This window comes from Notechis scutatus, chromosome 1 (genome assembly GCF_049901735.1).
Source record: "Notechis scutatus isolate UNSWTSFEM ecotype Mainland chromosome 1, rNotScu1.2, whole genome shotgun sequence".
Lineage (NCBI taxonomy): Eukaryota > Metazoa > Chordata > Lepidosauria > Squamata > Elapidae > Notechis > Notechis scutatus.
This window is the reverse complement of record NC_142009.1, coordinates 335,388,143-335,403,903: the sequence shown is the minus strand read 5'-3', so window position 1 is coordinate 335,403,903 and position 15,761 is coordinate 335,388,143. Positions and strand designations below refer to the sequence as shown.

General features: G+C 49.4%; 1 protein-coding gene across 1 annotated transcript in view; it reads left to right on the top strand.

Moving 5' to 3' along the window:
• The first annotated feature begins 8,841 nt into the window (after positions 1-8,841).
• Positions 8,842-15,761, top strand: part of STAP2 (signal transducing adaptor family member 2) — a 30,204-nt gene continuing 23,284 nt past the window's right edge. Inside the window, exons 1-2 of the mRNA XM_087951834.1 lie at positions 8,842-9,543; positions 14,557-14,628. Coding sequence (XP_087807960.1) covers positions 9,448-9,543; positions 14,557-14,628 — 168 coding nt within the window. The 5' untranslated portion in view covers positions 8,842-9,447. The remainder of the gene's footprint in view (positions 9,544-14,556; positions 14,629-15,761) is intronic.

Here is a 15,761-nt window from a genome sequence, read left to right as displayed (position 1 = left end):
GTTCCTCCTCTCTTTTCTTACCGGTTTAAGGTTTTTGCCTCCCTCCCGCAGCTTTTTCCCCCGCGGCCGCCCTCTGACCATGCTCAGGAACCTTTTCCCCAACGCCGGCAAGTGGGTGCAACGAAGCCCCCGGGGATGGGGAGGGGTTCCAGGAAGACTCCCTCCCCCCCGCTCCAAAGCCCCCTCCCCCTCCTTTCCGCCCGCCCTCTGTACGTGCTCAGAGGCACCTTCGCCTCGCAGACCGCCGAGGCTTGCGGGGCCGGGAGGGACGCCGGAGCCTCCGCACCTGGCCCGCCGTACCTGCCGCCGCCGCCGCCGCCGCCGAAGCAGCAGTCATGGCCCCGGCGCTGCTCTGCTTCAGGCCGGCAGCATCCTCGCCTGGCCGGCCGCGGGAGACGGAAACAAAGGGAGGCGGAGAAAAGGCAGGAGCCGGGCAGGAGGAGGAGGAGGAGGAGGAGGAGAGAGGCGGCGGGGGGGCGAAGGTGGGAAGGAGGGAGGGGGAGGAAGGAGGAGGGGGGGAGGGAAGAAAGGAAGGAAAAGAAAGGAAGGAAGGGAGGGAGGGAGGGACGGAAAGAGAAGGAAAGAAGGAAAAGGAACAAGTAATGACGGAGGGAGGGAGAGACAGAGGAAAGAGAAGGGAGGAGGAGGGGAGGGAGGAAAAGGAAAAGTAAGGGAGGAAAGAAGGAAAAAGAGAGGGAGGAGGGAGGAGATGAAGGGAGGGGGAGGAAGAAGGAAGAAAGAAAAGAACAAGAGACGGAGGGAGGAAGAGGGAGGGGAGGGACGAGAGGAAAGGAGGGAGGGAGGGGTGCAGGGGGAAAGGGAGGAAAGGAGGGAGGAAAGGAAGGAAAAGGGAGGGAGGGAGGGAGGAAAGAGGAGGGAGGGAGGAAGAGAAGGAAAGAAAGGAAAGGAACAAGTAATGATGAAGGAGGGGGAGGAAGGAGGGAGGGAGGGGAAGATGAAGGAGGAGGGAGGGAGGAAGGAAAAGGGAGGGAGGGAGGGAGGAGAGGGAGGGAGAGAGGAAAGAAAGAAAAGAACAAGTAAGGAGGAGAGGGAGGGAGGGGAAGGAAGAGAGGAGGGGAGGGAGGGAGGAAAGAGAAGGAAAGAAAGAAAAGGAACAAGTAATGAGGAGGGAGAAGGGGAAGAAGATGAAGGGAGGGGGAGGGAGGGAGGGAAAGGAAGGAAAGGAAAGGAGGGAGGAAGGAAGGAAGGAGGGAGGGGAGGGGAGGAAGGAAGGAAGGAAGGAGGGAGGAGGGAAGGAAGAAGGAAGGAAGGAAGGAAGGAAGGAAGGAAGAGCACAGCCAGAAGGAATCAAGAGAGTCCAGTGGTAAGACCAGCCTAACACATTACAAAGGAATAAGTAATTCATGGCAGGTAAAATGTAAAAACTATACTAGATGATTAAAAGACTCTTTTTAAAAAAAAAAAAGCAATAAAACATCAAAAAGACAAGGGGGTCACAGCTCACTATGTCAGTGACATGCCCCACACAACCCAATATTACAAGGGACCCCACTTCAGTAACCTAAACAATGACCCCTGAGGCCTCTAGCAATTACAGCTACTCCTCGACTTACAACCATTCGACTGTATGATTCACTTACCTGCAGGGATTGGCCTTATTACCACTGTTGCAAAAAAACAACAACAACCCAAGTTGCGTTATTGGACGTTCAACAACCATCCTTCTTAGCCATGGAAATTCGGGTCTCAAGTGGAGGGATTCCTTATACAGGTAGTCCTCGACTTACGACCATAATGGACCCTGAAATTTCTGTTGCTAATCAAGACATTTATTAAGTGGGCGCTCCATCCCCTGGAGGTTCTTAAGAAGGGTCTCTAAACAGTCCCTTATCTCCTTGAGCAGGGGCTGGACTAGACGATCTCCAAGGTCCCTGAGTTTGGACTCATTTTACCCCCTTTCTGGCCACCCTAGTGGTGAATCACTGCAGTTGTTAAGTTAGGAAAATGGTCGTTTGAGCGAATCTGGTTTGCCCTTGTTGACTTCCATTTGTCGGAAGGTTGCAAAAGTTGATCGTATGACACTGGAACAATCGCAATTGTGAGTCGAGCGTCAGAATTTCGATTGCGTCCCTGTGGGGAAGACTGCAGAGGTTGTAAGTGTGAAAAACGGTCCAGAGTCAGCGCCGTTGTAACTCTGAACGATCCCTACAGGAACCGTTGTAAGTCGAGGATCAAAGTTTTGGCACTTGGAAATGGGAGGCGGGAAGGAAACGAATTATTGATTTTTCAGCCCTTGAAGGTTGCAAGGAACAAGCTGGCCAGCAGAGGGTGCTGTTTGCTCTGCTATACAGGTAGTCCTCGACCTACGACCACAATGGAGCCACAATTGTTTGCTGAGCGAGAGACATTTGTTCGGGGAGTTTTGTCCTGTTTTACAACCTTCCTGGCCACAGCCGTTAAGCGAATCACTGCCGTTTGATAAATTGGTTATTAAGGGAATCGGGCTTAAGGGAATCACGTGACCCCCGGATGCTGCAACCGTCAGTAAATAGGAACCAATTGCCAAGTGTCCGAAGGTTGATCAAGTGACTTGACCATGGGGAGGTTGCAATGGTCGTAAGTGTGAAAAACGGTCGTAAGTCCCTTTTTTTCCAGAGCCGTTTTGTATCTTTGAACAGTCACTAAAGGAATTGTTGTAAGTTGAGGACTACCTGCAGAACGTTGCAATGATGGCGGTAGAATCCTAGAACTCCGTTTGAGATTTCTTGTGGCAAGTTGTCCCATTCCCAAGAAGAAGGGGTCAAGCTATTTTCCAAAACACCTGAACGCAGGACAAGAAACAACAGATGGAAACTAATCAAGCAGCCTGGAATTAAGGAGATTAAACTTCCTAACAGTGAGGACAATGAACCAGGGGAACTGCTTGTCACTAGACGTTGTAGATGCTTCATCGCTGGAGGTTTTCAAGAAGAGACTAAGACAGTCACTTGTCTGAGTATGGAGTCTCTTGCTTAAGCAGGGAGCTGGACTAGAGGATCTCCTGTTGTCCCCAATTCAGGTCTGAGCCTGGTGCCGAAGCCAACGATGGACGCCAGACACGAGGTGCAGGTTTTCTGATTGCTTTTTATTGGAGTACACTCCATGGAAAAGGGCTCCTGGTCAAAATGCCAAGAGCCAAGAACAAAGGATTGAGTAAGTTTTATAGAGGGATCTTGGAGTCTTAGTGGACAACCAGCTAAATAGGAGCCAGCCGTGTGCAGCAGCAGCCAAAAAAGCCAATGCAATCCTAAGTTGCATTAACAGAGGGATACAATCAAGATCACGGGAGGGACTAATACCACTCTACAAAGCCTTAGTAAGACCACACCTAGAATCCTGCATCCAGTTTTGGTCACCACACTATAAAAAAGAGGTTGAGACTCTAGAAAAAGTGCAGAGAAGAGCAACCTGGATGATTAGGGGACTGGAGACTAAAACATATCAAGAACGATTGCAGGAACTGGGCCTGGCTAGTCTGGGAAGAGAAGGACCAGGGGAGACAGGATAGCAGTCTTCCAATATTTGAGGGGCCGCCACAGGGAGGAGGGAAGGGGTCAAGCTATTTTCTAAAGCACCTGAAGGCCAGACAAGGAATAATGGATGGAAATCGAACAAGGAGAGATTCAACCTGGAAATAAGGAGAAACTTTCTGACCGTGAGAACAATCAACCCATGGAGCAGAAGTTGCCTTCGGAAGTTGTGGGAGCGCCATCACTTGAGACTTTCAAGAAGAGACTGGACTGCCATCTGTCAGAAATGATGTAGGGTCTCCCGCTTGGGCAGGGGTTTGGACTAGATGACCTACAAGGTCCCTTCCAACTCTGATTATCTGTTATCTGTTCCATTTTCACTAAAGGAGAAGGTGGGAGAAAGCGAGATAATAAGAAATACCATCTAATAAACATTTTAGTAATAATTCTGCAATTCCTTCTGTTGGTCTCTAGCTGTCCCTAGTCCCAAGTCTTGGCTAATGAATGCCCTAGGAGTGATCTAGTACACATTTGATTTGCTGCCCTCTCGATTCCTAACTTTTAGCTGAGGTCTGCAAGTTGTCTAACTCGTGTTATTTTTATCAGCTTTCTAACTAGCCAGGATTGTTACAAGATTTACACAGGAATATTTCCTGTGGATAAGGATTCCTGCCAGACAGAGCCCACAATTACAGGCTTCCTGATTTACTTTCAAGTGTGTGCATGGCCTGGCTTTATTTTAGCAGACGGTCCCTCCCTCCCTTCCAACTGTGTTATTCTGTTACTCTGAATGACTTGCCTTCAGAAGCTGGGTGCTCCATCCCTGGAGGCTTTCAAGAAGAGTCCGTAGAGATTCTCAGCCATCCAGATCATCATGGTTGACCCAAAAGGGCTTTTTTTCAAGAAGCAACTGGACTTTCTTGTTTTTTCTTCTCTTGAAGACATTTCGCTTCTCATCCGAGAAACTTCTTCAGCTCTGACTGGATGGTGGGGAATGGAAGGATTTATATTCCTTGCAGACAGCTGTTCATTTGCATCCTTTTAAGGGGTCATTGAGGCCACCTGGAGGTTTATCTGTGTCCCCAGGTTGTGTGCTGTTTCAGGTTTTTCTTTGAAGACATTTCGCTTCTCATCCAAGAAGCTTCTTCAGCTCTGACTGGATGGTGGGGAACGGAAGGGTTTATGCTCCTTGCAGACAGCTGAGCTGGTCATTTGCATCCTTTTGGAGGGTCGTTGAGGCCACTTGAAGGTTTATCGGTGTCCTCAGGGTCACCTGAGTAGTGCAAATGGTTCCTGTAGCCTGCAATTTTGCCTCTGGAAATCCTACTGGATTTCCAATGGATGGTGTGCGAGGAGGAATGGATGTTCAGAGGATTTGCAGACTACAGCAACCTGGAGCGCCACTCAGGTGACCCCGAGGACACAGATAAACCTCCAAGTGGCCTCAACGACCCTGTAAAAGGATGCAAACGACCAGCTGTCTGCAAGGAAATAAATCCTTCTGTTTCCCCCACCATCCAGTCAGAGCTAAAGAAGCTTCTTGGATGAGAAGCGAAACATTTTCCAAAACAAAGAAGTCCCGTTTCCTCCTGAAAAAAAGAAATAAAAATCACCTTTGGGACTGTTTAAGAAGAAATTGGACAATCATTTGTTTGGAATGGTACAGGGTTTCCTGCTTCAGCAGGGGGTTGGATTCTACCAGTTTGGACCGGTTCGGGCGAACTGGATGTTAAATTGTGTATCTGGTTCGCCGAACCGGTATTTCAACCGACCGGCTCGCCCCGCCGAGCCTGCCCCACAGCTCCCAGGAGTCTCCACATGGCCCATTTTCAATGCAGGTAAGTTCAGGGTCTGCGTGGAGAGGGGGGAAAAATGGGCCTTCCGGAAGTGCGGAATCGGGCCTGTTTCCTGCTTCCGGAAGGCCTCTGGAGTCCAGGGGAGGCCGATTTCGCCCTCCCACAGGTCTGAGGGAAGCCTCTGGACTCTGGGAAAGGCGAAAAACGGCCCTAACCAGTAGTACCAGTAGGCCAGGCCCACCATGGCCAGTCCACCCAGGAACCGGACAGCGAACCGGTTGCTGGGATTTTGGAATCCCACGCCCGGGTTGGGCTAGAAGACCTCCAAGGTCCCTTCCGACTCCATTATTCTATTATACTAAATAAATGGTTGGGAGGACTGGCAAACGGTTTAAAAGACAAGCGGAGGAGGAAAAACAGCTGTATCTGTTTCTCTCTCTCCCCCGCCTCTGTTATATACAGCCTCTTTCCATCAACCTTTTTAAATAAATAAACAGAAGAATATTTATTTATTGCAAAGGGCAGAGCTCCTGGAATGTGGAAAGACAAATAGCAGATCAACGGGCGGTGATTTACCAAAAAAAAAAAAAAAAATCCTGCAAAGAAGAGATTTAACCTTCTAGGTTTGCCAGCCAGCTAGGAAAGCCTGGGTTTGCCCTGGGTAGATAAACAAGATATTTCTGGGTAGATAAACCAGATATTTCTGGGCTCCAGTTCAAAAAGGAATTGCTGCCAATTTGGTCCGGTGGCATTTCTCTTAAAGGGACAGCGCCCTGGAGGTTGGCAGAGATGCCAGCTTTAATTCAAGCAGAAGAATTTGTCTCCTGCTTTTGGAGGGGGTGGGGTTGGACTAGATGACCTACAAGGTCCCTGTTAATCCATTAATCTTAATCCATTTTTTGTTTCTCTTTAGAAACCAGTTCTGGAAAATGAAAAAAAAAAAAACACTTCCAAACTCTCAATTTAGGTTTGCATGAACAGAGGGATTTGAAGATAAGTGTCGCGTTTGGCTTAATCTGTTGACTGTTTTTTTTTAATACAGGTTGTCCTTGACTTACAACAGTTCGTTTAGTGACGGCTCAAACCACACAGAAAAAAAGGGAGTTAAGGGCCGCCTTTCCCACTTAACGGCCATCGCGGCATCTGTTCCAAATGCAAAACACAAGCAAAGGAGAGGAGTTTCGGCTTCAGTTTCAGTTTCACAGCACCAAGCAGCTTTAGTACAGAACAGTTGAGCTAAGCCACGCCCAGGCTCCTTGCTGTCTCCTCCTTGCTCACACAGCAAATACTGTTTCAGTTTCCCAACAGCTTTCAACTCACACACTGACAGGACACTAGCCAGATGAATACCAGAGGCAGAATTTCCCCGCCCCCCCTTATTTTCCTCCCCAAAAACTAAGACCGACCGCATAGTTTTGTAGTGACACACAGATATGGAGCTAGTAATAAATAGAGGGAGGTGGCTTGTGATATTTAGATAGGACAACATTTGTAATCTGTGAATCTTGGTGTGTTTTACTGCACCGAAAAAAGATGGATATTGCTTCCCCCCCCCTCTCCAGTCTTTTTTTTCTCCTTTTGCACCTTCTTTATTTCTTCTTAACTTTATTTATTTATATCCCACCTTTATTATTTGTATAAGTAATTTAAGGTGGAGAACATGTCTGATACCCCTCCATCCTTCTCTCTTCCCCACAACAACCCTGTGAAGTAGGCTGGGCTGAGAGAATGTGGCTGACCCAAAGATCACTGAAAAGCCTTTATCTCTCTCCCTCACCCTCCCTCCCTTTAGTTTGTTCTTTCTCTCTGTCTCTCTGTCCCTCCTTCCCATTCTCTCTCTCTTTCTCTCCCTCCCTTTCACTCATTCTCTTTTTCTGTCTTTCTCTCTCCTCCCTTTCTCTTGCTCATTTTCTCTCTCCCCCTCCCTTTCCCTCTCTCTTTCTCTCTCTCTCTCCCTCCCTTTCTCTTGCTCTTTCTCTCTCCCTCCCTTCCCTTTCTCTCTCTCTCCTCCCTTTCTCTTGCTCTTTCTCTCCCCCTCCCTTTCTCTCTCTATTTCTCTCTCTCTCCCTCCTTCCCATTCTCTCTCTTTCTCTCCCTCCCTCCTTTTCACTGGCTCTTTCTCTCTCTCTCTCCTTCCCATTCTCTGACTCTTTTCCTCTTTCTCTCTCTCCCTCCCATTCTCTCTCTCTTTCTCTCTCTCTCTCTGTCCTCCCTTCCTCTCTCTCTCTCTCTCCCTCCTTTCTCTCTCTATTTCTCTCTCCTCCTCCCATTATCTCTCTCTCTCTCTCTCCCTCTTTTCCTGGCCCTTTCTCTCTCTATTCTCTCCCTCTCTCTCTCCTCTCTTTCTCTCTCTCCCTTTCTCTGCTCTTCTCTCCCCTCCTTTTCTCTCTCTCTCTCTCCCTCCTTCCCATTCTCTCTCTCTCTCCCTCCCTCCTTTTCACTGGCTCTCTCTCTCTCTCTTCCCATTCTCTGACTCTTCTCCTCTTTCTCTCTTCCCTCCCATTCTCTCTCTCTCTCTCTCTCTCTGTCTCCTTCCATTCTCTCTCTCTCCCTCCCTTCTCATTTCTCTCTCTCCTCCTTCCCATTCTCTTCTCTTTCTCTCTCTCTCTCTCTCTATTCTCTCTCTCTCTCCTCCTTTCTCTCCATTCTCTCCTCCTTCCCATTATCTCTTTCTCTCTCCCTCCCTCCTTTTCACTGGCTCTTTCTCTCTCTCTCTCCCATTCTCTCACTCTTTCTCTTTTCCTTTCTCTCTCTCTCTTTCTCTCTCTCTTTCTCTCTCTCTCCCTCTGTCTCTTCCTCTTGCTCTTTTTCTCTCCCTCCCTCCCATTCTCTCACTCTTTCTCTCTCCTTCCCTTTCTCTTGCTTCTCTCTCCCCCCTTTCTCTCACTCTTTCTCTTTCTCACTCTTTCTCCCTCCCTCCGTCCCTTCCTCTTGCTCTTTTTCTCTTTTTCTCTCTCCCTCCCTCCCATTTTCACTCTTTCTCTTTTCCTCTTTCTCTCTCTCCCTCCCTTTCTCTCTCTATTTCTCTCTCTCTCCCTCCTTCCCATTCTCTCTCTCTTTCTCTCCCTCCCTCCCTCCCTTTCACTCATTCTCTTTTTCTTTCTTTTCTCTCCTCACTTTCTCTTGCTCATTTTCTCTCCCCCTCCCTTTCTCTCTTTCTCTCTCTCTCCCCTCCCTTTCTCTCTCTCTTTCTCTCTCTCTCTCCCTCCTTCCCATTCTCTCTCTTTCTCTCCCTCCCTCCCTCCTTTTCACTCGCTCTTTCTCTCTCTCTCTCCCTCCCATTCTCTCACTCTTTCTCTTTTCCTCTTTCTCTCTCTTCCTCCCTCCCTCTCTCTCTTTCTCTCTCTCTCCCTTGGTCTCTTCTTCTTGCTCTTTCTCTCTCCCTCCCTCCCATTCTCTCACTCTTTTCTCTCTCCTTCCCTTTCTCTTGCTTCTCTCTCCCCCCCTTTCTCTCGCTCTTTCTCTCTCTCTCTCTTTCTCCCTCCGTCCCTTCCTCTTGCTCTTTTTCTCTTTTTCTCTCTTCCTCCCTCCCATTCTCACTCTTTCTCTCCCTCCCTCCCTTTCTCTTTTTCTCTCTCTCTCTCCTGCCCCCTGATGGTCATCAGGAACTCAGCCTCAATTTCCCCAACAGCAAACAGGCTGGATTTGAACTCGGGCCAGGACTTATTGAAAGCAGCTTTCTGCCCTTTCTCAGAAAACCCCGCTCCTCTTCTCTCCTTTCTTCCCCTCCGTTTGGGGGGAAAAAAAAAACCCAAACTTGCTTGGCCGATGGGGCAGAGCCAGATACGGATCGCGACAGCCGGCTGGGACCAACCAGCAAGGCTGTGAATGCATCGTCTCTGCCTCCGGAACAAAAGCCAGCCTGCCTCCTTTTCTTCGTGTGAACTCAAGCGAGAAAGAAACCAGCTGGCTAAAAAGTCCGGCCTTCCCCTTCCCCTGTCCAAGGTCCGAGAGGCCAAGGACACCAGCCAGACTGTTCGGCCTCCCGGGGGAAATTTACAGGTATCTAGGGGAGAAAAAAAAAAAAACCCAGGAAGAAGAAGAAAGAAGAAAAAAAAATCCGTGCCACTGAATTTATCGCATTTTTGCTTCCTGGTGTGGATTCCACAACTCTGCACAGAGAGAAAGAGAGAGAGAAACCTTCAGCCGCTGGTTTCTCTGGCCAGAGTGGCAGGGAAGCGATGGCCGCCCCAGGCCAGCGGTCAGCCAAAGCCAAGTCCACTCTGCCCCCCCATTACTACGAGGGCTTCCTGGAGAAAAAGAATCCGTGGGACCAGGTAACTTTCCTCTTGCTTAGGGAAAAGAAATGGGGGAAGTCAAAAGGCCGCGGGAAAACCAGAACGGTGGCTCTTTGGAAGCTGTGCCCACCTGTGGTGGGGAGGGAAATACAGCTGTTTCCCCCCCCCCCCACACACACACACATGGGAAATGAGGGGAGGGTCTGAATTTTAATCAGGGTGGGTCGGTGGGTTTCAAATTAAAGCCTTGGTCTGGCATATTAGGAAGTGTACAGGTAAGTGAGAAAGACTTTGAGAGACTGACGAAAAATTGATCCCGCGGAACGGACAGATGAGAGGCGGCTTAGCCCTGTGCTGTAGAGGCAAATCCTCGACTTAACAACAGTTCCAAGCTACAACGGCAGTGAGGGGGAAAAAAAAGTGACCGATGTCCGTTTTTCACCCTTAACGACCGTTGCGGTATCTCCCGATTGAACCCTCGGAGGCTTGTTCCTATTTACGGCGGTCGCAGTGTCCCTGCCGTCCTGCGAGATCCCCTTCCCGACAAAGCAAAGTCAACGGGGAAGCCGGCTTCTCTCAACAACCCGGATTGGCAACTTAAGTTAAACGGCCGCAGGCAATTCGCGGTTTAACCGATGCGGCAAGAAAAGGCGCGGGGAAACGGGGCGAAGCTCGCCGAACGAAGGCCTCGCTTTGGCAAAGTGAGTTCTGGGCTCCCTTGTGATCGTAAGTCGAGGACTCCCTGCCTAACGGATGGAGAAAGGGACTCAAAATGGACCAATCCCCTCCCCAACTCGGTTTCTCGGGCTTTAACGGAGACGGGCTGGGTGGGGAAGGTGAAATGCTGCCTAGGAGGAGCAGTCAGATAAGAGGCAGCGTAGCCTGAAGCTGCATAACGGATGGAGGAAGAAACTCTCAAGAAACCCTCCCTAGTTTCTTCGGAGACTCGGGAAGAAATGTTGCCTTCGGAATAAGCAGATAAGAGATAAACCAGCCTGCAGCTGTATAACAGGCGGAGGAAGAGATTTAGAAGGAACTCTCCAGGGAATGGGCTACTGGGGGTTCGCGGGGGGTTTCGGGAGAACCCCCAGCTAAGATTCTGCACAGATTGGAGAACCCCCAAATCCCACTCTTGGCTGGCCCTGCCCACCCCTCCCCTCCCCGGGGTCCCCACATGGCCCGCTTTAGATGCAGGTAAGTGCAGGGTGCACACAGAGGCTCTGGGAGGGTGAAAATGGGCCTCCCGGAAGTTCGGGAAGGCCGGAAATGGACTCGTTTCCTGCTTCCGAAGAGCCTCCGGAGCCCGGGGAGGCTGTTTTCACCCTCCCGGAGGCTAGAGGAAAGCCTCAGGAGCCCAGGGAGGGCGAAAACACCGCTTCCTGAACAGTCCCATTCAAGTCAAAAATTGATTTCCCTCAGAACTGAAAAAAACAGTAGGCCAAGGATGGGGAACCTTTTATGGCTCCCTCAGGAATTCTGGGAGTTGAAGTCCATAAGTGATATCAAAGAGCCAAGTTTCCCTACCCCTGAATTAGGCCACGCCCACCCTGATTACGCCTACTCAGCAACCGGATAGAGAACCCCGTTGCTAAAAATTTTGAAGCCCACCCCTGGAACCCTCCCTCGTTTCTCAAGCTGTAAAAGAGGAGGGGGTGGCGGTAAGAGATGCTGCCTGGTGAACGGTCAGGCAAGAGGCGGCCGTCTGGTTTCCAAGTGATGAAATCCACTTAAAAAAAAGAAAAGAGCAAAGTCCGCCTTCCAAAACCATTTCTTTTATTTCGGAAAGCTTCACACTGGCAAAAGTCTACGGTAATTCCGGATCTGACACCACCCGGAATTACACCACATAATATCGGAAGTTAGAAACAGCCCCCCAAAAGTCACATTCCCCAATAGGAGGAAATCAACATTTGCCTGGCGTCCTCAATATCCACCTCCAGGTCTCAGCAGGGTCGGCTTTTGTTCCCACGGGAAGAAGAACCCACCTAGCCTAAACAATTCGATCTCTACTCCTCCCACCTTAAGAATGCGGCAAGCCCAAAAGCTCTTCCCCCCGCCCCCCAGTGGTGCGATTCAAAAATGTTTACTACTGGTTCTGTGGGCATGGCTTGGTAGGTGGGGGTTTTGTTTGTTTGTTTGTTTTGCTTTTTTGCAGTCACTCCCCCTACCCGTTTTTGGGGGCCTTCTGAGCCTCAGAAGAGCCTCGGCGGGGGGGGCGTTTTTACTCCCATAAGGCTCCTCTGAGGCTCAGGAAGGCAAAAAATGGAGGGGTGGGCCTGAGCCTTTTTTTTGCCTTCCTGGGCCTCAGCAAGGGGAATTCCGTCACAGCTGATCGTATGAACAACGGATTGTCGGGAGGGGAAAAAAAGAAAGAAAGAAATACCTTAAGGGGTGAGCGTCAGATGGACGGGGTGAGTGAGTATTGGGTGGGCCAGCATCAACTGGACAACCGGGGTCAGGGCCGTGGCCAGACAGAACTTACTACTGGTTCGCTGACCCACGCCAAATCCTTGCTACCGGTTCGCCCAATCCGGTGCGAACCGGCTGAATACCACCACTGCTTCCCCCCCACCCACCCCCATAACCAGCAAAGAGAGAGAAAGAAAAATAATATATAATAAGGCTAAATAAAATGGCTACGCGTATGTCAATTTCAGCCTTGACAGCAGCATCGCCTGAAGCTGCATAATGGATGGAGAAAGAGTAGTTTAGCAGGGCCCCTCCATATTTTTGGGGGCTGTAAAGTGGGGGTGGGTGGGAATGCTGTCTAGGGAACGGATAGAGAGGCAACATTGCCACAGCTGCATAACAGGTGGAGAAAGGAGGACCCTCCTTAGTTTCTCAGGAGATGGGGAATACATTCTAGACAGGGAACCGTCAGATAAGAGGCCGCATAGCCCTCTGCTGTGTAACGGGTGGAGAAAGAAGGTCAGAAGAGACCCTCCCTAGTTTCTCAGGCTGTATAAGAGATGGGGGGGAATACATTTTAGCTAGGGAACAGTCAGATAAGAGCAGGGGTGGGCTCCAAATTTTTTAGCAAACAGTTCTCTGCTCAGTTGCTGGATGTGCCTGGCCATAGTGGGCGTGGCCTAGTCGGCCTTCTACTCCACAGCTGTTTTTTCCCTTCCCGGGCTCCCGAGGCTTTCCTTGAGCCTCCAGGAGGGTGAAAACAGCCTCCCCGGACTCCGGAGGCTCTCTGGAAGCCAGAAACGGGCCCATTTTCAGCCTTCCAGAACTTCCGGGAGGCCCATTTTTCACCCTCCCCAAGTCTCCACATGCGCCTGCACTTACCTGCATTGAAAATGGGCCATGTGGGGACTCCTGGGAGGGGAGGGGCAGGGTGGGCGGGGCCAGCCAGGAGTGGGATTTGGGGGGATCTCCAAACTGCACAGAATCTTAGCTAAGGGGCTCTTCCGAACCCCTGTGAACCCCCAGAAGCCCACCCCTGGATAAGAGGCCGCATAGCCCTCTGCCGCATAACGGATAGAAGAAGACCCTGCCTCATTTCTCAGGCTGTAAAAGAGACTGAAACAGGGACAAAATTGTACAGTCAGAAGTGCAAGATTCGGTCACTTTGTAGAATGAGCCTCTGGTCACTTTTCCTGACTGGTCTACCTGGTCAGGCTGGCAGGAAGACGTAGAGCAGCTGTTGGAAAAGCCATCCGCTAATTCAGTGCCCTTCAAGTTGGGGTGTTGACCCCCCACCTCCAGCTCTTTGTTTCTGGCTCATGACGTGAAAATAAACTTTGATAACTCTTTTGACCTGGCTGCCGTGGGCCTCAGGGGCCGATCGGTGTCATTCAGTGACGGTGGTACACAAAAACTGGACTTTGTATTTTGTACGTCTCGGGTTTCTGTTTTATTTTTCTAATCATTTGGTCATCCCATGTTTTGGGAACTTACAAAAATAACAGACCGTGAGGGCAGGGAAATGCGAGTCTGTTATGTGGACTCCTGTTTCTCCCCAAAATATGACCTACCCTGAAAGTAAGTCCTAGCTTGATTTTTACGCATGCACCCAATATAAGCCCTACCCCCCCCCCCAAATAAGCCTTAATTGAGATCCCACCCACTCCAGAGTGGACGGGTAAAAATTAAGCTAGGGTGGGGATGTGGGTGTGTGGAGCTGCCCTACTACTTACCTTTGGACAGTTGTAACCAGGCCTCGCGCTCCCCGACACCTGCCTTGCCGGCCCGTTTCTTCTGCAGCCAGCAAGGCTGGCAAGGCTCTCTTGAAGGCCTCTGGAGCTGATAACAAAACTCTGGATCGATCCAAAGCTCTATTATCGGCTGCAGAGCCCTTCAGGAAAGCCTTGCCGGCCGCAGAAGAAGAAGTTCCTGAAGGCCTCTGAACGCGAAAAGGAAGCCAGGGGCGACGCGCGCAAGTGAAGTTAGTCAGTGGAGGGCTTCCCCCCCGAAAATAAGACCTGGAGCCTTTTTTGGGTGGCAAAAAAAAGATAAAGTCTTATTTTCGGGAAAACATGGTATTTATTTAGTTAGGGAATTTATATTGCCGCCCATTCACACAGGGTGACTCAAGGCGTCTTACAGAATTAATAAAAAACCTCATATAAAAACAATAAAACTAATAAAAGAAGAGTCGTATAATAAATTAATATAATAAAATCACCCCACTGCCACCCAGGTTAAGGTGCTGACTTAGAAACCAGGGAACTGTGAGTTCTAGTGCTGCCTTAGGCACAATAGCCAGCTGGGCAATAATTCACAGCTGTGGCAAGTAAGGTCATAAAATGGGGCAAAAACTCACGACACGTGTCTCACTTAGCAACATGAACTTGAGGGCTCAGTTGTGGTCATAAGATGAGGACTACCTGTAAAACATGGAACTTCAATGGAACATTTTTCTCTCTGGAAATCCCAGAAATTACAAAGAAAAAAAAAGAAGAAGAAAAAAAAAAGTCCAATCTGTTCTTGACTGCAGTTGGGGCAAAAAAGTCAAGATGGAGGACGGGATTGTAAGATCGATCAAAGCCCTTACCATTTCAAGAGAATCCCATTTAATCCTTCCTCTGTTCTCTTTTATTTTAATAGAATTATAAGAAATACTGGGCTGGTCTTTGGGGCTCCATGCTGTATTTCTACCACACCAACAGAGAAAGTCAGGTAAGTACAGTGCAGTGTTGTGTGGTGTGCAAATGACATGGAATGTATTCTCCAGGCGAGCTGTGAGAGCCAAGGACACTTGGTCAGGTGTTTGCCAAAACCAAAGACTTTGTCTCATAACAACACAAAGACAACACATTGGACAATGTGACCGGCTCTAATAGGGGAGAGGGAGAATCCTATATTTTAATCAGAGGTGGCGTTCAGCCAGTTTTAACCGGTTCTGGAGAACTGGTAGTGGAAATTTTGAGTGGTTCAGAGAACCAACAAATCCCACCTCTGACTGGCCCCACCAATCCCATCTCTTCTCTGCCTCCCATTGAGTCCCAGCTGATTGGCTGGGTCTCTTTTGGTTGCCCTGCACAGGAGAACGGAGCTGGAAAGCAGGTTAGTGGGGTGGGGAGGGAATGGGGATTTTGCAGGAACCTCCCCCTGCCAGGCTCACCAAGCCACGCCCACCAAGCATTGCCCACAGAACTGGTAGTAAAAAAAATTTTTGAATCCCACCACTTATTTTAATGATGTGGCTTTGCATGAGAATTAGCTCGATCTGGTTTTGCACTCATCGGTACCGAAACAATGTACTCAATAAAGTTTTGCATTCGGAGATTGGATCGTCTCGACCATGCTTGCTTTGGTTGGGTTCGTCAGTCAGAACGCTGACATCCTAATGACGTAACTCCTTTTTTTGAATCTTGAAAAAAGTTGTTGGGTCAAAGAAGAAACTGTTTGACCAGGTAGAGATAAATGTAAACGAGGAGGAAGAAAGCTAGCTGTGGCAGCTGACTTGGTAAACTGCACTTGAGGACCAGAAGCTTGGAAACTGACTTTTATTTTATTTGTTTGTCAAACGTGTACAAGATAACAAGTATAGGTATGAACATAAATATGAACAAAGGGAGTAAATACAGATAAATGGGCCCAGTAAGACAGGGACGGTAGGCACGCTGGTGCACGTATGCACACCCCCTTTAAGGACCTCTTAGGAATGGAGTGAGGTCCATGGTAGACAGTTTGAAGTTGAAGCTGTGCGGGATTGAGGATGTGACAGTCGGGTAGACCGTTCCAGGCGTGGACCACTCTGTTGCTGAAGTCATATTTTCTGCCATCGAGTTTGGAGCAGTTTACCTTGA